The 25,151-nt window shown below is 41.3% G+C and overlaps 1 protein-coding gene across 2 annotated transcripts in view; it reads left to right on the top strand.

Moving 5' to 3' along the window:
• Positions 1-512: 512 nt before the first annotated feature.
• tnmd (tenomodulin) overlaps positions 513-25,151 on the top strand; it is a gene marked incomplete at its 5' end in the record, with an annotated part of 63,022 nt that continues 38,383 nt past the window's right edge. For both annotated transcript variants that reach the window (XM_084085673.1, XM_084085672.1), the window contains 2 exons: positions 513-644; positions 7,319-7,453. In XM_084085673.1, the coding sequence (XP_083941799.1) occupies positions 513-644; positions 7,319-7,453 (267 nt within the window). The remainder of the gene's footprint in view (positions 645-7,318; positions 7,454-25,151) is intronic.

The following is a 25,151-nucleotide window of genomic DNA, read 5'->3' as shown; positions in this document are numbered from 1 at the left end:
CTGTGGGCTACGAGTGCTTTGTTCTGTTTGTCATTCTGTAAATACAGTAACTACACATTGTATTGTATTTTTCAAGCTCAGCCTGGCCATCATTGGAACTCTTCAGTCACAAAACGTCCACCAGCTCCTTTACCTTTCTATGCAAAATAATGCATTAATTGTACTTATTTGTGGTTTTGCAGTGCAGGCAGTCACCTAAATATGGAATAAAATAATGCCTTTTGTATGCCTCATACTGTATACGACTGAACATATTACATATGTAAATTCTGTTATCTCACATTCAACATGATGTGTCGTCCTTGGGTGAAAGTGCTGGACCAATTGTCACTCAAAGTGCTGTGATGTAATTTACTGTTTGAATGTGTCTATGATTTCCCACCATTGAACTGCATGGGGCAGCGCAGGAGACATCTGCTAAGCTTATAATGGGGATCACAAGTGCTTTTGTAATTCCACTCGATCTGAAAACTTCCCTCCTCCTTCAAGCACACTCCCAAATTACCGATGGAATGAATACTGGGACTCTGCCTTCCAGAGCCTCAGTATTTCTTACCCCAGCTTGGAAGAGGGAATCTTTCTGTGCTCTATTCACTATGGAAACTAGGTCTCAGGCCAGCAGTCAACAGGTTCTGTGGAAAGATGTGAGTTAAACTATGACCATGATGATGATGATGATAATAATAAATGTACTTATTTCCCTTATTGTGCTAATTTTTTTAACCCTTTCAGACCGAGAACGCATCTGTGTCATTTTAAGATTTCTTTGGCTATCCAAAAATAACAGATCTAGAAGCTCAAAGCACGGCACTGAGTGCCGCGCTATGAGCTTGTAGATCTGCATTTTTTTTGGTTGAAAAATCGTGAAAATTTGTGCAAATCTTTGAATATCTATTTTTCCATAGCGAACATTTTTGACTCTGTTACAACTTCTGTGGGGGGGGGTCCCTGGAACAAAATACTTTGAGATGGGGGTCCGCGGCCAAAATTCATATAATTTTGGGGGTCCTTGACATGAAAAAGTTTGAGAACCACTGATTATAGCAACATAATGTGTTTTTTCAAAAAACTGTTCTGATTTAGAAGACATTTGTAGAATCCCCCAGAAGCAAAGATTTGAGTTACAAATGTTTGCTTTGAAAAAATATACGTATTCAAAGATTTGCTCAAATTTTCACGATATTTCAAAAATAGCAAGCTCATAGCGCGGCACTTGGTGCCGCGCTATGAGCTTGTAGATCTGCTATTTTTTGAATAACCCAAAGAAACCTAAAAAAATAAAATGACACAGATTCTTTCCCGGTCTGAAAGGGTTAAAATTGCAACGCTGACTTCATCATTATGCAGTCAAGCAGTTTGTAATTTTAAAAATGATTTGAATTCATCTGTAGTTTTACTTGCTTTTTTCGAAAAAATCACACCTTTTAAAATGGTGCTGCTCATTGAAGGAAAATGTGTAGGTGGTTGTCAGAGGTGGCTTGGGGGGAAAAGAGAGGGACAAAAGGAGACATGAATAGAGAAAGATGCTTCTCTACGTTTCTTTTTTTTTTTAACACAATATTTTACATTGCTCTTGAACTTCTAAACTTTGAACATGAGCAAAAAAATCTGAAAAAGCACAGGGCTTGATATCCGAGCGAGTGATGATGATATCAGAACATTTTCAGAGAAATCGTTCTTTCCTTCTGCCTCGTCTGTTAGGCTTTCCGTCCTCTCACAGCTCCACCTGCGCCCCTGCCCTCGCTTTATTCTCAAATATCCTCATGCCTCACGTACGTTGAGCTTTCAAATCTTCCTATGATTTCCTTTTTCTTTTTTTTTCGTGAACTCATGGTCAAGTGGGGTCGGAGCAGTGGTGGAAAGTAACATTTACTTAAGTAAAGTACAATTTTGAGGTACTTTTACTGTACTGGAGTATTTCCTATTTTCAGTACTTTTACTTCTACTCGCGATGCAACACATTGTTTGTAGATCTGCTATTTTCAAACGATTTTCACACATTGTATACATTTGAAAAACTTGTGAAATGGGGCATTCTGCATATTATACTTTTGGTACTTTAAGTCCATTTTTATACCAATACTTTTGTACTTTTACTCAAAGTAAATGTTGAATTCGGGACTTTTACTCCTAACAGAGTATTTCTACATTGCAGTATACAGCAGATACTTTTACTAGATACTTAAAAAATATGTTGAGTACTTTTTTCCACAGAAGGCAGAAGAATATAGGTTTATTATAGGTTTTGAAATTTGAAATCCACATTTTCCCTCTCCCCCGTACGCAACAACACAACACAGTACCACGGGACACACAGACGTGTGGGTGTAAGCAGCGCGGGGCTCTGCTCCGTAGCGTTATTCCCTGTGATGAAGCATGCTTTCTAGCCATCCATCACGTCCCCCCTGTCACAGCAACGCCAATCGATCTAGCAGGCGCAGAAACGTGTCCAAAGTATACGTCGAGAATTATGATTAGGAAACCACCTGTGGGGGGCTTCACGTTGTCTGGCTATCTGCCAAATAGTTTCAAATGCGTTCAATTGCAGTGAATATTAAATCAAGCCTTCCTCATCGTGTCTGATTGTTGTTGAATATGCAGTGGTGGGAAAAGTACTCAAATGTTTTACTTAAGTAAAAGTATCAATACTGCAATGTAGAAGTACTCTGTTACAAGTAAAAGTCCGGAATTAAAAATGTACTTTAAAAAAAGTACAAAAGTATTGGAATCAAAATGTACTTAAAGTACCAAAAGTAAAAGTACTAAAATGTTTGAAAATAGCAGATCTACAAGCTCACAACGCGTCGCGATGCGACACGTTGTGAGCTTGTAGATCTGCTATGTTCAAATAGCCTAGGTATAGAATAGGGCTAAAGTTGTTAATGTATGTTTTATAATAATAATTTATACCTGCAATGTAGCTAGTAACTAAAGCTTTCAAATAATTGTAGTGGAGTAAAAGTACAAGTTTTGCCTCTGCGATGTAGTGGAGTAAAAGTAAAAGTATAGACAATTGGAAATACTCCAGTAAAGTAAAAGTACCTCAGAATTGTACTTAAGTACAGTACTTGAGTAACATGTACTTAAGTCACTCTACACCACAAGCAATGAGATACAGAATATGCTGTTAGCAGATGGTGCCTTGAACTACCTTGATCAAACTACAGTACAGTAGTACGTAGTCAGGGATTCTGTGATTGATGTGTTCATTCTCTCTGACCTGAACCCGCCACTGTGCTGTGACACTGCCAGAACAAACCACCTGCTTTTTTGGGACGTGATATGATACTGTATGCCGTTGCTGGGTACAGCGATGGAAGAAGTACTCACATTTACTTTACTTAAGTAAACGTATCAAATACCCTCTTGTAGAAATAGTAAGTTTGATATTCGCAATCTACTTGAGTAAAAGTACAAAAGTATTGGCATCAAAATGTACTTAAAGAACCAAAAGTAAAAGTAGCCTACTCATTATGCAGATACCATTTCACAAGTTTTCAAATGTCTAAAATGTATAAGAACCCTTTGAAAATAGTCGATCTACAAGCTCACAACGCGTCGCTTTGCGACGCGTTGTGAGCTTGTAGATCGGCTACTTTCAAATTGCCAAAGTATATAGGTCTTAAGTGGTTTTGTAATAATAGTCCACATCTACAAAGTAACTAGTAACTAAAGTTTTCAAATAATTGTAGTGGACCAAAAAGCACAATATTTGCCTCTGAAATGTAGTGGAGTAGAAGTAAAAGTATTGCAAGTTGGAAGTGCTCCAGCAAAGTAAAAAAAACACCTCAAAATTGTACTTAAGTACAGTACTTTCGTTTAATGTACTTAGTTACTTTCCACCAGTGGCTGGGAAGGTTTATTTTTCTCCTTCTTTCCACAAGAACAGCAGGGGGCTCCAGGGCCCTGCTCTGCTCATCACAGAGCACCAGACGGGACTGACTGGTCCGGCTGAATCTCATGGCCCAGACTCCTTGAACACTGACCGTCCGCTTTGGCACACACAGACTGTGCTTCTCTGGCTCTGCCTCTACTACCTCCATCTCTCTGCATCGCTCTCTTTATTTCTGTCTTTCTCCATGTGTCTCTCTCTTCTGACTGTACCCCCCCACCCCTCCACCTCCTCCTCCTCCTCCTCCTCTGTGAGTACTCTGTATTCATGCTGCAGACAGGGGTTTGTCCTCCAAGTTAAGTTTCCATTGCTGCTGCTCCCCCACCCGACTCGAGCAAGGAGAGAGATCTCAGCCACATTTTTCTTTCCACACTAAAAGAGATTCTCTGTGTGAGGAATGCGTCTGGCTCTGTGATTATAGTCTTCTGGTTCTCATCATACCTTTGCTTCAGGGCTTCACGCTTTGATCTGAAATCACTTTTTCTTCTAACGACCGCACTGTTGCAAACACGTTAAATGAACAACAACGATGAAATATTTCAATAATAAATTAGTAATTGATGAACTAATTAATACACCATTGGGGTAAACACTTGCTGTGAATCCCTAATGTCTATAATGCATTATAAAGACATGATTACTGCATTATAATCTGCTTATATCACCGTATAGCCATAGTTACAGGAACTCATAATACTCTATATGCTGTATGAGAATTATCACAAAACATTACAAAGCATTTTACTGTATAATGACTTATAAGGACCAGTACAAATGCATTGTAATCAGCTTATAACACTGTTTAATTACAGTTATAAGCACTCATAAGTACTCATAATGCAATCATAATCCATTATAAAGCCCTTTATAATGACTTAAAAAGGTCAATTTTCATAATTACTGGCCACTCACAGACTTTGTTGGTATTGCATGTGTTGTTGTTAAATACAGTGTTCTAGTAGCCTCCCCCAACTGTACTGCCACCTCCTATAAAGAGCCATCGCATGTGTTACTTCCATTTCTAGACCACACAGTGTCCTGAAAACTCTTGTAAACCCTATATACTTTGTTTGACCGGGGTGCCTCTGCCTCTAAACTAAAACTCGGGCATGCCCAGAATAGGGACAGGACAGAAGAGTTAATGCGGTTAAGGATTGTAAAGATGCATATTATGCTGTATTGCACAATTTTACACTATATCAAATTGTTTGGCACGTTATCAAACTATGGGATGGCAATATTAATATTTACAACATTGTACAATACCTATACTTAAACAAAGGATGCTAAATCCAGACAGCAGCAAACTAATGGCTTTGAAGATATTGGCATAATTTTATGAAGTTGGGTATGATGGTCAATGAGGTAATGTAGACCTCCAATTTACCTCCAATTTAAGTTTGAACAAGCTCAACATTTCTTCAACTGGTTAAACTGGTCTTAAACTTAAACTAAATATTTGGAGTTACATCATCGCAAGGTAACTACTGTACAACAACACAAACCTCTACTAAAGTGTAATTTCGCTTTAATTCTGTTATTAAGTCATACCATCTTTTGCATAGAGCAAATCAGAAATTACCGTACAGTATATATCCGATTCCTAGAGTGCTTGGGTGGCGCAGTGGTAAAGTGGCTGCCCACCACCGTGGAGGTTCGAGTCCACCACGGTGCATCCAGCTTTGTCGAGCATCTATACGAACACAGTTGGCCAGTTTTCAGGGAAGGGAAGCCGGACGGCGAGGGTGATAATTGTTACTGCATATAATCCTACGGGCTGGGACGGCACCTGTTAGCAGGGAATGAGCGGGAGGAGTAGGACATTGGCTTCCCGATTGGGGCTCCTCACTGGCAGGTGAGTCAGTATGATAAAACAGCAGTGACAACACACACGTGTGTGTGGGGAGGAATTAATAGGTATTTACTAAATTGGGGAGAAAAGGGGGTAAAAGGGGGAAAAAAAGGAAAAACTTTATATCCTATGGAGCTATTTGCATTTGTGAAAAACAAAGTCATCATTAAGAAACAAAATCCCAGAGTGTATTCCTAAACTGTTTTTATAATGAATAAGGAATTAATAGTGTCTCCCAAATCCACTGTAGTCAAACTACCTTAACAACCTCAATCATAATGGAAGGGCAAGGCTGCTTCATCATCACTTACACACACAAAAAGACACGCAGATAAGCAACACCAATTCTTCTAATTGAAGTTGGTTCGGTTTTTACTTTGTTCCCTTTCCGTTGTCCTCTGAGAGCTTCAAAAGTAGTCCAGTGTGAATGAGACGCTTTCATTTCGTCTCTCTTGGAACTGTGTTGGAACAAAAGCTTGCCTTTATTAATTTGTGTCCATAAGCTTGGGGAATTCACTATAGCAGGGAGAGTTTTAATTTGAGGAAAAGTTTAATAAATGTGACCTTTTTGAAGTGCGGCTCCGCCATATGCTGTACCTCATGTATCATTGCTTTCATTGTATGTTTTTTGTCATTACGGTAGCTTCATTAAAGAGAGGCTTTTTTGTGGTGTCATGGCTTGTATGGAAGTAGATCGCTGCCTTATGTTCATGTTTTCTTTTCTTTCTTTCTTTTACCAATTCATCTACTGTAGCTAGCCTTTTGTGAGTCATTAGAGATCCAAGATACTTTATTAACCGTGCCAATGTGCAGACGGCTTAAACAATTCACACATCGATCAATACATCAGACCATCAATCACAAATAAAAGACGAAATGACATAGGGATTGATTCAGAAAAAAAGCTCTGTCTGGAATGGCAGCGTCTAATTGAGTTATGAGGATCTGTACTTAACTCTACTTTTCACTCTTGCGCCACTACAATACAAAATCTTGACTTTTTACTCCATTTCATTCAGGTCAGCACCTCATTGCTAGCGCTACCATGAAAGATGCATGCAACTCTCCCCGCCAGCATCGATCATCACCCATGGCCATATCTAAGAGATATGTTAGAATTTCTGAAGTATGGGGTGATTCTTATCAGCTGAAATATCTTCTTTTTCTGCCCAGGGGCGAATTCAATTTCAACATTCAAAGAATCTCCCTCAAATTTTAGGAGAATGACTCATCCAAACTGGATGAACTGAATAAACTACATTTGCCTGACATTTGCCAGAAAATCCACAAAACTGAATGAACAGAATAAACTACATTTGCCTGACATTTTTATTAACAGCATAAAAGTTACTTTTGATAACTAAGCACAGTTAATATTAGATACTTTAAGACTTTTACTTGCGTGGTCTAGTGGGTGACTTTCACTTTCGTCAGTCATTCTCTAGTAAGATATTTACTCAAGTGTGGCTTTCAGGATTACAGTATTGTAGTAACAAATATCGTTAACATATCCCTTCTGAGACAAAAGGATAACTGCTACCTGGAGTAATTTTCCCCCAAACCTTTGTCTTCAGGTTGAGGTGGGGAATGAGAAGAAAGCCAGATACCGCAGCTACCAGCGAGGGGCTCTAATTCTAGGACTGCTCTTCCTGGCTTTGACCCTAGGCGTTTTCAGCCTGTGGTACTTCTGGAGTCCAAGCCCAGGACAGGTAAGACTGAAAACAAATCTTTGTTTGGTAGACACACAGTTAACTGTGTAGCTTCTGCCAGTGAACAACCAAAACAACATGTTTTCAACTCTCAAATAAAGTGTCGCACATTTTTCAGTTGAGTTTTGGTTCTTTGACGGTGTATATTATAAATTAGCTATAAGAGCCAAAGACAACCCTCACATTCTGTATAATATTATGCCGTATGAAAAGCTCTGTAGGCAATGGGAAAGACAGCTGTGTTTTGCTCTGCCAATGGTCTGACTGTCAGCTCTATGATTTTGGGGGAATCTTGGACAGAGCCACTGGCATCTTACTGCTGGAAACGTTGGCCTACAGCCTCATTTATCATTTACTCTATTAGCAGCTCTTGCACATTGTAAACATCTTGTCAGTATGCAAGATCTTGATACCTCCAATCCTGAGCTTAATTGCTGTTGGCCGAAGCAGCTGCACTAGAATTCGAGGCTCTTGGTGATATAATTGGAGTAAACTCTTGTCCCAGCAATTCATCTTGTAAAATCCAATTCACTCACCTTTGATGGAGAACATTTTCACTATGCTCCTTCTGCAGATTTTCCCAAGGGGCCAAAAAAATAGAAGCTAATTTACTCAAGTCCGTGGCAACAATATCGACAATGTCACACAGACATTCAGGTGCTATGTAGCATGGAAATTATTGAAACAATTGTATTTCTTAAGTAGAATAAGATAAGAATGTGGCAGGGATTTGAAGCCCACATACTGTAGAGTAAATATTCCACGGCTGACTGCAAACTAGAGGTCTGCCTTGTGCTCTAATGCCCATGGGTGAATAGAGAAAAAACAGTGGTCGTTCCTTGGAGACATTTAACATTAATTCTGACAGCTTCAGAGACTGTTCTTCCGTCCCTGCATGCATTATGTAAGGTGTAAGGATAATGCACTGGGAGAAAGTCAGTTATGAGAAAATAACCGCATGACAGCGGGGTGCATTTACCCCCTTGATGTGCGGATGTTTTCGCATAGCTGACTTGCTCGCAGTAGCTGTGTGCGCAGCAACTAAGTTCACTGATGTTTAAATTATGATATTGTAACAAACGACGACTTTTCAAAAATTAAGGGCGCACTCAGAAAAGAGCTAGCAGGATTGAGCACATTTCAAACTATACAGCCAAATCTAATCAGAGAAAAATAGCATATAAGCCATTTGTAAATGCTTAATATAATATTCAAATAACCAAATCTAATTTTAAATGGTGCAGAAAAATAGGGCATTTTGCGACCATTGTTATCCTACAAATCAAAATCGGTTGACTTGATTCAGGAAAAGTGACATTAAGACAAGAATTAGGATATCAATGTCTTTCTCACGTGAAACTATAGTTAACCATGGTTAACTTCGCTGAATGTTGGTGTGCTCCAGCAAACATTGTGACGCCTTTATCCATGCTTTATCCAGTGTGTTGTTACTTGTTTACATTGAGGAAGGTACTGTATTTCTTCCCCCCTAAAGTTGCAGTGAAGTAGTCAAGGCAGTACAATGCTGAAAACGTCATGAGTTAACTTGTGGTAATAATTTACAGTTAGCACTTCACAAAGTTGAAGGAGAGCTACAAGGGCTGTCTGATTTTAATTTCATAACACCGTATTTTCCCAAATAAAAGCATGTTTTGAAATGAAACTATGATAATACATTTTTAGTGCAACTGACTAGTATTTAGAAAATACTGCAGGGGCAGCCCCGTTTAATTTACTAGTTCACCTATACAAAAAAAAAAAGGGTTTTGATAACATTTAAGGTGATAAACAGACCATGCAGCTCAATATTGATTCATATCACATTTACAATAGCTAGGTTAAAATAGGTAGGTTAAAACTTTGTCAACAATATCCGGGAACTTCCATGCAGTTATAGGGGATAGCAACCACTTTGTTTGTGCAAGCAGTTGGGGACTACTTTCTTGTAGAAATTATTTTTGTACTGAAATTGTTATTAAATGGGATATGTCTATGATTTTCAGGTTGCCATATTTGGTAGTTTTATAAAGGCAACAACTCACTCCAGGCCATGTTATCATGTTATATTGTCATTATATCACACCTAAGGGGGTTGTCAGCCCCAATGACAATATAGCATGGCCTGTCATGAGTTATTGCTTAATCATACCATGGCCGCGGAGAACACTCGATTTTGATTGACCGGAGGGTGTGTATTATTTTCAGATTACCGCACACCTTTGATGCAGCTGCCTGAACATCCTAAATTAATATGCAGTATCAAAATGGTACTGAAAACTGAAACCAACATACAAGCTATCCATAAAAACTTGATTTCAATAACTTTAATATATACTTTTGGGGGAACATAAAACATATTGTGTTGATTTGTGTGTGCGCGTTAAGACGATATTGTCAGCTGACTGACTCAGAACTAATTTCTAGGTTGTTATTACAGCTTCACCCTCTTGCTACTGTACCTCACTTGTGTATTCCAAAGTTATACAAACACCATATTGCCCCAAAATATACATAAACACTACTTATATTTTAATTGCTGGTAAGAAGCCATGCTACAGTATAAGTGGGATAAAAAAAATAAAAGAATGCATTCTGCAGAGGAGGTAATTAGCAGTGGTGTAAGAAGTACTCACATTTTGTACTCAAGTAAAAGTAGCCATACCACAATGTAGAAATACTCTGTTACATATAAAGGTCTGGTATCAAAAATGTACTTGAGTAAAAGTACAAAAGCATTCGCATTAAAATATACTTAAGTACTGAAAGTAAAAGTAGTCATTATGCAGAATGTCCCATTTCAACAGTTTCCAAATGTATAAAAATAGCAGATCTACAAGCTCACAACGCGTCGCTTTGCGACGCGTTGTGAGCTTGTAGATCGGCTATTTTCAAATAGCCTAAGAATAAATAGGGCTGAAGCGGTTAATGCATGTCTTGTAATAATACACGTTTGTTCAAGGGGGACAAAAATCCTGCTACTGGGACAAAACTCCTGCTAAACGAACCTTTTCCCACTTCAAGGTTCTGTGGTGTTGCCAGATTTTGCAAGAGAAACAAGCGTCCAGGTCTACGAAAACAAGCCCAAAAAGAAGCCATTAGACCGCATGATCACTCACACCCAGCAAAATGTGTTAATACAGCCACTTTAAACCTATACATCGGCTATTTGAAAACAGCATATAAGCTCACAATGTGTCACATTGTGACACGTTTCCTACAACACAAGACCATGAAAATGCAACCTGCAACTACCAATATTTCCAAGTGACTTCTACAGAAAAAACAAGTCCAAAGTCACTTATAATAAGCAGACTTTGCAACACTGGTCCTGAGCTCAGGTTAACCAAGGTTCACCTCTGCTTCCTGTATAGATGGTACGTCCATGTCCGCCCCCTTCAACACAGATATAAATCACCTTTGAGCCATCTCCATTGTCCTTGTTAAATATTTCATAGCGGAGGTAGAGCAGTCATTATTTCCACTTTAATAAGCTGTGATCATTGTCACGTGGCACAAAATGCATTGACGGCAGAGCTTGCCCGGGCAATGAACATCAAACCTACAGACCCAGGGTTGTGCTTTAATGGGGTCTTGAGGGGGACGCTCATTCTCTGGCCTACATCAACGAGCGAGATGGCGGCACTTCAAAGCTGAATCACCTGTCTGTCAGCTTTGAGCCACCCCACCCCCTTACACACACCATCAGTGAAACAGACAGATAGATAGCTAGATAGCTAGATAGATAAGATAGATAAGATAGATAGATAGATCAACGATATTATATAGCTTTATGCACACCTGTTTTACAGGGCTATATGAATATTTCACAACACTACATACGTTATGACGGCTGTCCCTGTTTCAATGATCTTGTGCTTGGAAAACTATGTTAATACATAGAATAATTGGACTTATCACACTAATTGAACCTTGCTTGCATTTCTCCCAAAGCTTAAGTCATTGATTATGGTTCTTCCTAAAACGTTAAGCCTTAGAATTGCAATTATGAGCCAATGCCACAGCACGACCAGAGCCAAGTATTTGTCAGTTCTGGGCTGTAGACGCCCCCTTTACAAGCTCACAAAGTGTATCATGACGCGTTGTTAGCAAAGCCGCTACTGTGTGAACATTTCGGGGATATTTTGGAAAATCTCAGACAGTAATGACATGTCCAAAAAAGGGACGCCAGATTTACAGTGGTTAAACTGGCATCCTATGAATTGAATTGAGATTAAAGTTTATTTTTATTTTTATGAATTTTACTCTCCCTTCCAATTGGCCCCCATGGCGCACCCTGGCAGCCCCCACTTTAGAAAACCTGTGTGCGCAGCTAAAGCAATGTGATCTGGAGCCCTGCTATAAACAACCATGGAGAGGTAATTTGCTCTGCGCATTGTATTTCAATATGCCATGATAACCACTAGGGAGCTTCTTTTAATTACTTTCTAACATATGTTGTTACAGAGGGCTGGCAAAGATAGTTTGCCATCAGTTTTGCTGCCAGTTTGTTTGTTTGTGCGTGCGTGCGGCGCGCATGTGGGGACGTTTTTCTATTCCTACGTATTGTGTGTAGTTGTGTGTTGTTTGTGTGACAAACCACATTCTTCTTTGGCTTACGGCAAATTTCTGTCTCAATGTTTACTATGTGCTCATTATTGTTCTGGGCCACAGAGCTCGCTAGGGGATTTTGCTTCCTTGTAAATTAATTCACTGTTATTACCAGTTTACATCTGCAACTGCACGAAAATAGAATCTGGACATTGATTCTAAATAAGAGAATCGTAGTAATGACTTTGCACATTATAATTTGAGCAAAAGAAAAACCCTGGCCTTTAATAAACCTAGCTCTCGTTTGGTGTGAGTTTTGTCTGCAGTTGTGCATAATTCCAAAAAGCAATATCCTCCATATGGTGGAGATAGATTTTGTTCATTTTGGGCTGCATCTCCAATTCACAAACAACCTTAAGCTAGTTTCACTTCAACAGGGCAAAGAGACACAGGGTCATTGAGCTAGCTTCATTTCAACAGGGAAATGAGACACAGGGTCATTGAGCTAGCTTCATTTCAACAGGGAAATGAGACACAGGGTCATTGAGCTAGCTTCATTTCAACAGGGAAATGAGACACAGGGTCATTGAGCTAGTTTCACTTCAACAGGGAAATGAGACACAGGGTCATTGAGCTAGTTTCACTTTAACAAGGCAATGAGACACAGGGTCATTGAGCTAGCTTAATTTCAACAGGGCAACGAGACACAGGGTCATTGAGCTAGCTAGGCAACAAGGTGCTGGGTAACTGGGTGAATGGTGGATGCTGTAAACCAACTTATGCTGGAGAGCCTCAACTGGCTCACAGGTGTTTGCAAAATTGCCAGAGAAATCCACGGGTGTCAGGCCTGAGGGAAGTGCTCCATTATTCAAGCTACAATTGCATTGCTAACCTTGGCGCGGCTCCTTATCCAGTCCCAAGGTGGCCACTGAGTCGCTGCTCCCGATAGCCTCGGGAGGGGTGGCGGTGGGGGGCTTCAGTGTCAGGAACGCCTTCGTTAATGAACCAAAGCGCACCTGCTGCTTCTGCGATGGTCACAGGTGTAGGGCTTTTCAAGGCCTGTGTTTATTTATCGCTTGCACGCTATGTCCACCCTGAGAATCCCCTCGACGTCCTTGTGTCAGCATGAGACAGGGGGGCGGGCGAGGGCGAGATGGAACACTTGATCATGATTCCATCTTCCTGTCATGCTTCCGCTTTCTCTCGTTGTTCCACTGAAGGGGGAATACATAGGTTCCTAACTTCTCTTTACCCCCCTTGTTCCGTTTGCTGGGTCTCGTGCACGGAGCAACTTATTATTCTGGTGAAGCAACAGAGCTTTATCTGAACAGCTGCTTTTGGCAGGACCTTCTGGGAATCTATGCCCTCAGCCGGGTAATCTTTTCTGATTTTTACATGTCAAGCTCATTCATTCATTAGGAGGCCTGTGTTCACTGGTGTTTCTCCCAAGCTGCTGAATTAGGCCACTACAGGCTCACTCTCTTAAAATGATGTATTATGCCTCCCACACAGGGAACAGTGGAAGAGAGGGAGAGAGGGAGAGAGAGAGGGAGGAGAGTCGTTTAAATGAGAGCCATCCAAGTGCCCGAGGTGGACCTGTGAAGGCTTCATGGCAGTTTGTGGCACGCTGCTTTCATCTGGGACAGAGACAGCAACAGACAGCCCGCTGGGGGCATTCACTGTGCCACGCCACGCAGCATTGCACCGTTTGCGGGTTTCCCGGTGTATAGTCTCGACTAATGGGGAAGTGTAGCAGAGATTAACGTTTGAAGTGCCAGCAGTTCATGTCGCCAATCCGGTAGCAAATTGTGCGTGGCGCGTTGCACGCCTAACACACTCTCACACACACACACACACACACACACACACACACACACACACACACACACACACACACACACACACACACACACACACACACACACACATACGGTACAGCTGGTAAACTGAGACACAAAGTGTGCCCCCCCCATCCCATCTTTCCAGACCCTGTGTATCTCATCCCTCTCTCTGTCTCACAGGCTGTGCCTGTCAAGTAGCCTTCTCCACTCTGTTGTACAATTTGCTGTGATTGAGCTTTTACATCCAGTTTCTCTCTCTCTCTCTCGCTCCCAGAGAGAGCCTGCTCTGGTCCACCCGCACAGTCCACTCACAGCCACACAACGCTGGAGGGGACTGCAGACTCCCTGACGCAGTTTCTGCAATGTATAAATATTTGCCTCGTCTTCCCCTTCACTGCATACAGTCAAGAATGGATATGTGGTTCTATATTTCTCCTATTTTGAGTATTGTGCCCATTGTCCATTTTCCCATTGTATGCTGTGATTGTTAAGATTTCTGAATAGTAGTGAGAAGACCTACATTGCAATACTGATGCAATGTCACTGATGATCATCTCCAGAAACATGTTGCTTTCAGACCAAAATCTTTGCTGTGCAACCTTACGTGCAGCTCTTCAAAAACATGTCACCATTACTGTGATCTATGGATGGGAAATGCTGCCACTCTGCCAGACTGAGCTGAATGCTTGAATGTCACCTTTGTCCACCAAATGTGTTTTGCTTTGGCGAGGCAATGATGATAAAGCTTGAGAAGATGCTGTTCTGTCTGAGATGAAATGTTTAAAATAATATGGAGATGATGCTGGGGCTATGTTAAATACAAACTTCAACCCAAGGTAGGCCTTAGCTTTGTCTTAATCTGACATTAAAAGCACAATAGAAAGAAATAGCAGACACTGGCGCAACTATGATACTTTTACAGATTTTAGTAAAATACAGCATATGTCCACAAAAACATGCTGCATCAGAATTTGAAACAGATTAAACATTACACTATGGTAGACTATGTTTATTCGTATACATCACACTATATGTACAGAATATATCTTAATCAGATGTATGCATCTATGTCATTTCTACAGGATGTGCAGTGCTTCAACAAGGAAAGTAGAAGTGGGGTCAGAAACTGTGATTTGTGATCCTTCATGAAGGATCCTTTTCTTTTCTTTTTGGAAAGAAGAATTTCTCATATTCCCTTTAAGCCCATGCACATCTCTGTATGATGAGTCCAGGGAATGGAATTTTGGCAGTAATCCACCCTTCTTTCTTTCTTTGTTCAGTATTTTCACAGATTCTTGGCTACTCACTTAATTCTCAAGTTTGCACCACCGCTCTGTCCCCTCCCCATGTTTTTGTGCAGCAAAATCTTTACCATAAAGCAATTTTTGGAATTCATGTGAAATTGTTCAATTAAAATGACACAAAACCCTATTAAAGTAAGTGGTTTCATTTTGGCATATTTAACACAGGGCAAATTTGTTCAAACATTTCATAGCATATATTATTTAGACTTCAATTTAGGTTTGTAGTTATCAGTTAGTAAGAATTCTATCCTGTTAGTTCATAGTTCTAATTCTTTCTTGTTCGCCAAATCAATGTAGCTCCTCTCATTACTTCAAAATGGGATTTTGCCTCTGAATACTCAAGCAGGTTAGAAACATGGCTCATTACTTCTGGATGGCATTTGAGTTTAGTTCCTGAGGTTTCACGGAAAGGTAATGGCATAATTTAAAATGTGCACCTCACAGTAGCCTTATAGATCCAATATACCATGGATCTTGTTCTTCTTTTGACTATGCCAGTTTTGATGTCACTAGACTCGCTACCCTTCTCTTACTCTGTATCTGTTCTTCTGCCTCCGGCGACTGAATTTCCCCCGCTGGACCAAAAAAGGTCGCTGGTTGGTTTTCACCTTCATGTATCTGTGGACTATGTTCTTCTTCCTTGTAAAACGTCAACGAGGCTCTTTGTATTCCATTCATTTTACAATCCTCTCCAGTGTCCTTGCTACATGATCCATCCATCTTCAACCGCTTATCCGGAATCGGGTCGCGGGGGCAACAGCTCCAGCAGAGAGCTCCAGACTTCCTTTCCCTTTAGCCACTTCCTCCTGGGGGAGCCCGAGGCTTTCCAAGGCCAGTGTGGAGATATAATCCTCCCCATCTGGTCTTTGGTCTGCCAGGGGGTCTCCCCCCCATTGGGACGTGCAGCGAGGGAGACGCTCGGGAGGCATCCGTAGTCCGAACTAGATGCCCGAACCAGCTAAGCTGGCTCCTTTCCAAGTGAAGGAGCAGCGGTTATACTCAAGAGTCTCTCGCGGATGACTGAACTTCTCACCCTCATCTCTAAGGGGGAGGCCGGCCACCTGTCTGAGAAAACTCATTAGGGCCGCTTGTATCCGCGACCTTATTCTTTTGGTCATGACCCACACTTCTACGTATACTGTACATGATGTCTTTTCTTTCACTGTCCCAAAATAATAACGGTACAAGTATCACATCAGGCAAAATATAATACTTAAACTTAAATAAAGCTGGGGTATCCGGGTGGAGCAGGGGGTAAAGTACCTGCCCACAGGAGGTTCATTCCTGCAGTGCCTCCAGCTTGGCCAGGCGAACACACCAACGAACACAATTTCCCCGGTGTTCACCGGCAGTGGGATTCCGGGTGGGGAGGGGGGGGGGAGGGGGGGGGTCTCTGTCACTGACTGCACTATAGTGACTCCTGCAGGTTGGTCAGGGTGCCTGTTCAGCAGGGAGCCCCATGGGAGGGCATGAATGTTTCTCCACACGTGCGTGTTACACTCTCCCGAAGAGGTGTGAAAAGAAGTGGCTTGTGATTCTATGTATATCGAAGGAGGAGACACGTGGTTGTCTACACACCCTCCCCAGAGCAACATTAGGGGAAAGGGACTAAACACAATAGGCATAATGACTACATTGGGAGAAAAATGAAAAACAAATAAATAGTTGATTATATTTTTTCTTTTACACAAAACTGTACTTAAATGTTGTATAACCTGGCCTACATATAAAGTCTGATTTTTCATTACCTTCCTGAATTGGGTCTGTGTCCCCAAATGTCCTGTTTGTGTGCTACCGCTGTGGTTGAATGCATTAGTCTCAAGTGAAGAAAAGCAGCAAGGCTGAGAAAACTATCACAAAAAACTCCAGAGTTCTGCTTTATGAAAGAGTAAGGTACCCTGCCAAGTGCAGGGAAATAATACTTCATCACAGCTGGTGAGGGAAGCATACCAAAACTTATGCTATTTTCCACTCCTTAGTGCAGCTGCCAAGTGGCCTTTGGTACAAGTAAAAGCTTACTTTATTAGACTAAAGATGTGTTTTGATTGTTGAAAGAAGAATCTTAAATAACTATCAAAATGTCTGGTAAATCATTTCTGCTTCTCAAGGCAACCACTGACTGTATACATAATGGCCCCCCTCAAGTACAATGTGAGAAACCTTAAGTTATAATTATGTAGCAGCTACAGTCAAAGTTTAGGCATAAGATAAGATAAGATTGTATTGATGCCCAGGGAGAGATTGAGGTGTTACAGCAGCAACAGCAGTAAGACTGAAACAGAGGAACAGGTCAAAAAACAGGCACAAACTAAAGATACTGTAGGTAAGAAAAATGTCAATACAATAGTTGGACACAACACTAGACATTGCACTGGGTCGCCGCATTCATTTATAAACTATAAATGTACATTCTAAAACTCCTATGAATGAAAATACTGTACATCTATTGCCATTGAGAATATGAAAGGATATAGTGCGTAGGAAAGAAATCCTGAAGGGGGCGTCAACAAGTGTCATTTGGTAGCGGCGGACATCTTGGTGGCTCATAAACAGCTTGACTTAACATTGACTCCCACCAATATGTCTGCAGCTACAATGCCACGCCCCCCCCCCCCGTGGTGACGACACGTTTCCAAGCGCTATACAGTATGTGCAGATGATCAACAGTGAAAATGAATATATGCATTAAGTGAACAAAATTAGGCTAAGTGGCCAAGGAATTAGAGTGCTACCAGAAAAGGTCCTATATATTTTGTTGTACGACAAAATAACTAAAATAGCCAATGTAAGCTTGCAGATCGGCTATATTCACTATATTCGATTTTCGACTATAATGACATGCCAGAAATAGGGAGACCAGGTTAAAAGTGGTAAATGAGTAAATAACATACCTAGCATGTGTCTATTGTAAATCAAGATAAGTGCTGATTGCTGAAACAAAAATATGTAATAAGTACAGTAAGTGGTAGAAGATGAACAACAAGAGCAAGAACAAGAATAGTAATAGAGGTCACTTTTTCTGCAGTAAGAGCAGTGCACATTCCATTCATGAATCCATTGTGGGTCAGTTCCTGCCATTCTATAAAAGTAGTGGATATTCAGATATTCAGCTAAGGTTTCGGGGCAGAGCGAGTGTCTGATGGCTTAATAGCGTTCCCTTTACCGATGCCGTTTGACAGCTGAATATCCACTGCCTTTTGTCAAATCATTAACCAACCACGCTAGTATTGTCTGAAAGATCTACTGCCGGGGTCTTTAACGTTTTTTAGCCCAAGGACCCCTTAGCTGAGAGAGAGATGAAGCAGGGACCCCCACTACTACATATTGTATAAAATTGTGCTGCAGATTAAACTTTTTCATAGATGTTCGTTGGATTCATGTTAATGTGTATTTTCAGACATTTAACCACTTAAAACTCTCAATATTTAGTAAACTTTTTTCCCCTCGACATCAAACCCCCTAGGGCATTGGTTCTCAAAGTGGGGTCCGGGGACCCCCAGGGGTACTTGAGGGGGTTCCAGGGGGTCCCCAGCTAAATGATGGATAGGTACCAAATGGACCCTTATGGGTCTGTAACTCTGAGAGTGTACAAATGGAACCAAATGGACCCTAACGGGTCCATTTGGTTCCATTTGTACACTCTCAGAGTTAAATTAACATTGATTTTACAATATGAATTGGGGTCCCAGAGATAGAGATGCCATTTAATGGGGTCCGTAGCTCTAATGCATGTCAAACTGGGGGTCCTTGATATTAAAAATTGTTGAGAATCACTGCTAGAGACGTAAAAATCTTCTCTTATGGGGGTCCCTGACTTATCTTTTCAAATGGGGGTCCGCGGGCTAATAAGTGTCAATTTGGGGGTCCTTGACATGAAAAAGTTTGAGAACCACTGCCCTAGGGGTCCCGGACCCCCTGTTGAAGACCCCTGATCTAATGTATATTCTTTCGGTATACTTTCTCCCCTCTCAGACCAAATGGAGGCTCACTAACAGCAGAGCCTGTCCTTGTGTTTACTGCACATGCATGCATACGTGCGTGCGTGCATGCAATGCATCTGACTAATGGGTTACTGTGCGTCATCATAATGTGATGTACTATTTCTTTAGACTATTTCCTGCACTGCACATGATAAGTGGAAATGATGCCAAGATAAATAAAGATTGCATTGCCTGCTGTACCAAAAGCCTGACGAAAATCTATTAGATGTGAACATCAGAAGAGTCATTTCAGGTAGGGTTCCTTTCCATTCAGTGGACGTGAAATGGGCTGAAATGGACATAGAGCGGAAAGTAATGATCACCATTAGATGCTACATGGCAAAATGTGTCAGAGAGCTTGGTAGCTTGTTCGGAACCTAATCCAGCACAAATTGTAGAATATATATACTATTTTTCAGAGTTTAAAATGGCTTGTGTGATTAGAGTGACTTACAATGAACAGAAACCTGCCCATTTGCCTCCATCGGAATAAATACACTCAATCCCTATCAGTTGAATACGCGTTTATTTTGGTATAGACAAAGAACTAAAGGAGTCATTACTTTTGCATAGCACTGAAATTAGCACGTGCATCGTAATCCTAAAGTGTCTACTTCCCAGCTTAGTGTACATCCATAAATTGTGTTGAATCAGGATGGTCGTGACCCATTTCTCAAAAAAGCATGAGACAATGTTTCATTGGAAGTCCCAGATTTATTCACCATGGGGACCATAATGTGCTCCTCCTGTGGGCCTTCCAAGAATTATTCAGTCTTATTAAATAAAAGGCCCGGCAATGCTGACATGTAACTCACACCGGGGCCATGGCAACAGAACCCGGAGTGTCTCATCGGTGCCAGTAGTCCTAGTGAGATACACTATGACAAAAAAGTTAAAAGTTAAAAGTAAATCTTAATTCTATCATTCTATACAATTCTGTGGCAACAGTGTGTGAAAGCAATTTCCTGTATCAGAATGACAGAAAGAACATGACTTTCCTACATAGAGCCCTGACCTCAACCCCATCAAACACCTTTGGAATGAATTGGAACGTCAAACGTGAGCCGGACATCACGTGTCAGTGGATAAATGGAAGCAAATGGTCAATGCCCACACCCCTGCCCGACCACTCCGGTCTGCCACCTCGGGGCGACTGACTCCCTCCCCACTCAACGGTCCTTCTGGTCGATCGACACGGTCACGACTTTTTTCTGTTCTGGCCCCACAGTGGTGGAATGAACTTCCCACTGATGTCAGGACAGCAGAGTCACTGCCCATCTTTCGCCGCAGGCTGAAAACCCACCTCTTCAGGAAACACTACCCTTCCTCTTTGCCTGGCCTACTTGTTGTAAACTAGTTGTAGGAACTATTGTTGTATTGTTGTATTGGATCTATTAGCTCGTGCTCATTTGATTTGGCTATTTTATCTCATGTGTTTATGAAAGTAGATAGCTGATATATTGCACTTTTACCTTAGCGCTAGGTATACTCTTGGTTGCTTGTTTTTACAGGAAATGCACTTAAGACCTCTGGTGATTAGTAGTTTCGTTCCCTACCTATGTTGAATGCACTTATTGTAAGTCGCTTTGGATAAAAGCGTCTGCTAAATGACTGTAATGTAATGTAATAGTGAAAGTGATATGAAGTTGGTCCAGAGGTCCATCCTTCGCTACTATAACATTCTTTTAAAAAAAAGTGCATTTTACACTTTTTTCTCCACAATTTAGTCATTATGCCAATTGATTATTCCACCCCACACACATTTCTGTGTTGTCACTGCTGTTGCAGTTCCAACCAGTCAGGAGCCCCCACCGGGAGGACGTAGAGTCTTCGTCCTATTCCTCCCGGCCAACACTCCCTGTTCACATACTGCCCTCTCACTCTGGGCTTTATGGTGTAAAGCACATCCAAGCATCCTACAAAAATCTAGGTGTATGATGCAAAGATTATTTTAAACTCACCATGGTGACAACTGATGGTGTTTAAAAAATGTAGCACTCTGCAACAAAACAAGGCCACTGGCCATGACAATATGACAAAATGTGGAATGCCCTACCGACAGTCATAAAAAAGTGTGAATCCTCACTATCCTTCAAAACCGCTCTAAAAGAGCACTTACAGGTGGTTGCAATTCAAAACTGGCCCCTGTAAAATCACCAGAAATGTTGTTTACTGTACATATTTCTCGATTACTACTCGTTTATATGATGTTTTTGCATAGTATTGTATATTATTGTTTGTCATTAAATGTTTCGATGACCTGAATACACAGGACCCTAATGGAAACAAGCCATAGTGCTTTCTTGGGTTTAATCCTTTTAGCATCCTTTTGTATTGAACTGTACTTTCTGTGATTTTTTTGCAAACAGTAAATAAAATATTCAATCAGTACCCGCTAGACAAAGCTGGATACACCATGGTGGAATCAAACCCCACAACCTCCACGGTGGTGGGCAGGCCGAGTGCCTTATTCTCCACTATTCTGGGATGGCTTATCACTAGTTGTAACATTGCTGCTGCAATTTGCTTCCATTCAGCCATAAGAGCCATTAGTGAGGTCAGACATTTTTATGTTGGGCGTTTAGGTCTGGCTCAAATTGGATGTTTTCAATTCATTTCAAAGTTTTTTTTTATTTCTTATGTTTGATCGGGTGAAGGTCAGGGCTCTGTGCAGGACAGTCAAGTTCTTCCGCACTCATCCCTACACAATATTTCTGTATGGGGGAGCATGGAGACCACACAGGGGATTGTCCTTCTGAAACAGGAAGCGGCCTTCCGCAAACTGTTGCCACAAAATTGGAAGAACACAATTGTCCAGAATGTCACTGTACTGTAGCAGTAATATTTCTATTCACTGGAACAAAGGGCACCAATTAGAAACACTAATTTAGAAAGGGCTTCCACTGGCTTTTGGTCACACTCTATAACAGGGTATTTTTTCCTCTTTTTTAAAAATGTTTATCCTACGATTCTTGTAACCCATTTTTTTCACCCAGTGCCTATTGCCTAAGCTGTAAGCCTGGGTGCTACTCTCCCTCTGCCAGCCTGGGGAGAGCTCATGCTTCCTTCAATGCATGAGGAGTGAGCAGGCTGGTTCTTATCACCTGACAGGGGGAAGTTTCCCCTGGTAGGACATAGCTCGTGGAAGGAACACGTTATTCCAACCAGTTACTTTCCCCTAGGGGACAAGGGGAGAACATGCAATCGAACCCAGGACCTTCTAGCTGTGAGGCGACAGCGCCACAGACTGCGCCACCGTGCCCCTATAGCAGAGGTCTTCAATGTTTCTCAGGCCAAGGACCCCTTAACTGAGAACGAGATGAAGCAGGGACCCCCACTACATATTGTATAAAATTGTGTTGCAGATAAAATATTGTCATAGATTTATTATAAAGCTTCATAGACTAGTTTGACAACATCGTCAGTGTACTGTATGTTGGATATTATAAGTTCTCCTCAGAATAGGGATGCTAGGGTTCAAGTGGTTAATGTAAAAGAATATCCTATCACACAAAGATTTGGTGCCCCCCCCCCCCCCCCCCCCCGTAGTAACTCTGGGGAACCCCTAGGGGTCCCGGACTCCCTGTTGAAGACCCATGCTCTATAGTGTACTGTAGCTCAGATGCTTGTGCATCCCTATACCCCTTTTATGGTGTTTCGTAAGCAGCTGCATCGTGTAAACAACATTTGAACAATTATGAGTCTGTAAATCTCCCAGCAGGTCTCTTAGGGACCGTACCCAACGGTCTACCTTGTGCAGACGCAGCTAACAAGTTCTCTGTGTAATAAGACAGTGGTGAAGCGCAGTGTCCTGTGGGATTCGCTGTTCTGAGAATATCATATTATGTGTGTGATCATAAAAGCAGGGAGACGCTGACACACATGGTGCTGTGTTTGTGACTTTGAAATTCTGAATAAACCACAGCAGTCCACCGAAGCTACTGTTATATTTAACAAAGAAAACAATTTGATATTCTCGCACTTTAACAAATTTACACGCAGTGGGACTTTTACTGCTTTCCTTGCAAAATTGCCAGGATGAGAAACATCAGCAAATCAGTGCCTGAATAGAACACTGACACTGAAGTCACGATTTAGATTCTTTTTCTACAATCCTATGAATAAAGATGTGCCCTATCACTGATATTACTAAGTGAACGTGACTGGTAGTAAATCGAAGATATTTATTTTGTTGCCCTTTGGAACCCCATGAGGGCAACAACAAGAAGAGGGGTGTTACTGGCTTAAAATAAAATCCCCGTCTCCATTTCCAGCAAACTACAACTACTCAAACTACAGCCTTGCATCTCTCACAACACAAGCTGTTCCTTAAATGCCACTTAGCTACAGGAGTCCATCACACACTCTTGTTGATTTATTAGGAGGAGGGTGGTGTAGATGAAAACCAGCAGGGCCACAAGGAGACAGCAGAGGTCAGTCCCATGATGACGATAATGGCTGCCTGGCTTATTATTAAAGGTCAAGCACTTTAGCCAAATATGTTTTTTAGCCTTCCTTCATGTTTCATTATTCCAATTGAAAATGGACTCCATGTTGGTGGACAGTTACTTTTACCAATGCACCACACTAAGCATGCCGCCCGAGTGCACTGAATTTTGTTATTGACTACGCCAGCTTTCTCATCACAGGAGACTGGTCAAACTCAAACAGTAGAAATGTCTTCAGTAATCCGAGATAGGATTTTATTCAATGCTATCTTCACAAGACAGAGTTTGTTCATCGCGTTACAGTGCGCCGTTGACAAGCATACAGAGATAAGTGGACGGTGTAAACAGGAATAATACTAGGAATAAAAGGAAATAGAAACGTAAAACTCAGGCTGGCATCCAGAGTTTGAGTTATGTCTGCACGGCAGAGACTCGATATTAAACGTGTGCACGCTGCATACCTCAAATGCACCGGTGGTGTTAAGTGTCTCTCACACAACTACTAGGCACACCAGGTGGGGTTTCCCCAACATGTAGGCATGTACAAACATACTCATGATTCAGACTTCAGACCAGACTACGCTCTAGTGCTACTCAGAGGTGGAACGAGTCTCACAAACCTAGTGGGCTCAAGTACTTTTCTCTGTAATAACAGGCCCAGATCTAAAACATATTTGATTCATAATTTACCACATTCCTCTGCCTCCAATTGGCTCAGGAGGAAGAGTGGTCATCATCTGGTAATTAGAAGGTTCCAGGCTTGATCCTGCAGTTTATAGCATTGTGTCAAAGTGTCCTTGAGCAAGATACTGAACCCATAACCATCACTGCTCCTGATGAGCAGGTTGGCGCCCTGCATGGTTGGTTCTGCCATCGATGAGTGAATGTGTGAATGTGAGGCATACTGTACACTATAAAGCACTTTCAGTGTCTCATTGGACAAGATAAGCACTATGCAAATGCTGTCCTTTTTTCCCTTCAAAAAGTCATAGTTGCCACTTTAGTTGTTGTACCAACTCCCAAATTCCCCACATACTTCTGCTTTTTATAAAGGTCTGTAAAATCCAAACTGAAGCATCAGGTGATATTCTAACATACAGTAGGTTTCAATTTTGTTTTCACCATCGCAAGCCTGTGTGCTTCTTCTCCAACTAAATTATGAAACAATCATTATACCGTACATAGATCGATTGACCATGTTTTCAGTTGAAAATGATGATCGTTATGAGTATGGTAAAGTTAGATTACTGGCCGCTGTGCCAATTATCTTTAATAATACAGTATGTATTAATAATTAGTTGAAGCAAAAATGACTAAAGGCTGCAGGCCAGTTGTTGAAGTGTACGTCAGGCCATATTTTTAGCACCATACTAGAAGCCGACTGTCTGTGCGTTTCACACATTTCAACCGACTGATCTCCCGACTTTAAAGTCTGTAGTAGGCCGCCTTATATTGCTTTTTCATTGTATTTACTCCCGCTTCTACCGATCCCCCCCATGTCACATCATCAATAGAACCACACTGGAAATAAGCTCTTGGGCTTTTTGTGTTATCCTTTTGACCACTATGTGCATCTT

This window comes from Gymnoscopelus microlampas (genome assembly GCF_963454915.1).
Source record: "Gymnoscopelus microlampas genome assembly, chromosome: 18".
In the NCBI taxonomy this organism is placed as follows: Eukaryota; Metazoa; Chordata; class Actinopteri; order Myctophiformes; family Myctophidae; genus Gymnoscopelus; species Gymnoscopelus microlampas.
Note: the sequence above shows the minus strand (reverse complement) of the source record. Positions and strands in the feature narration are given on the sequence as shown.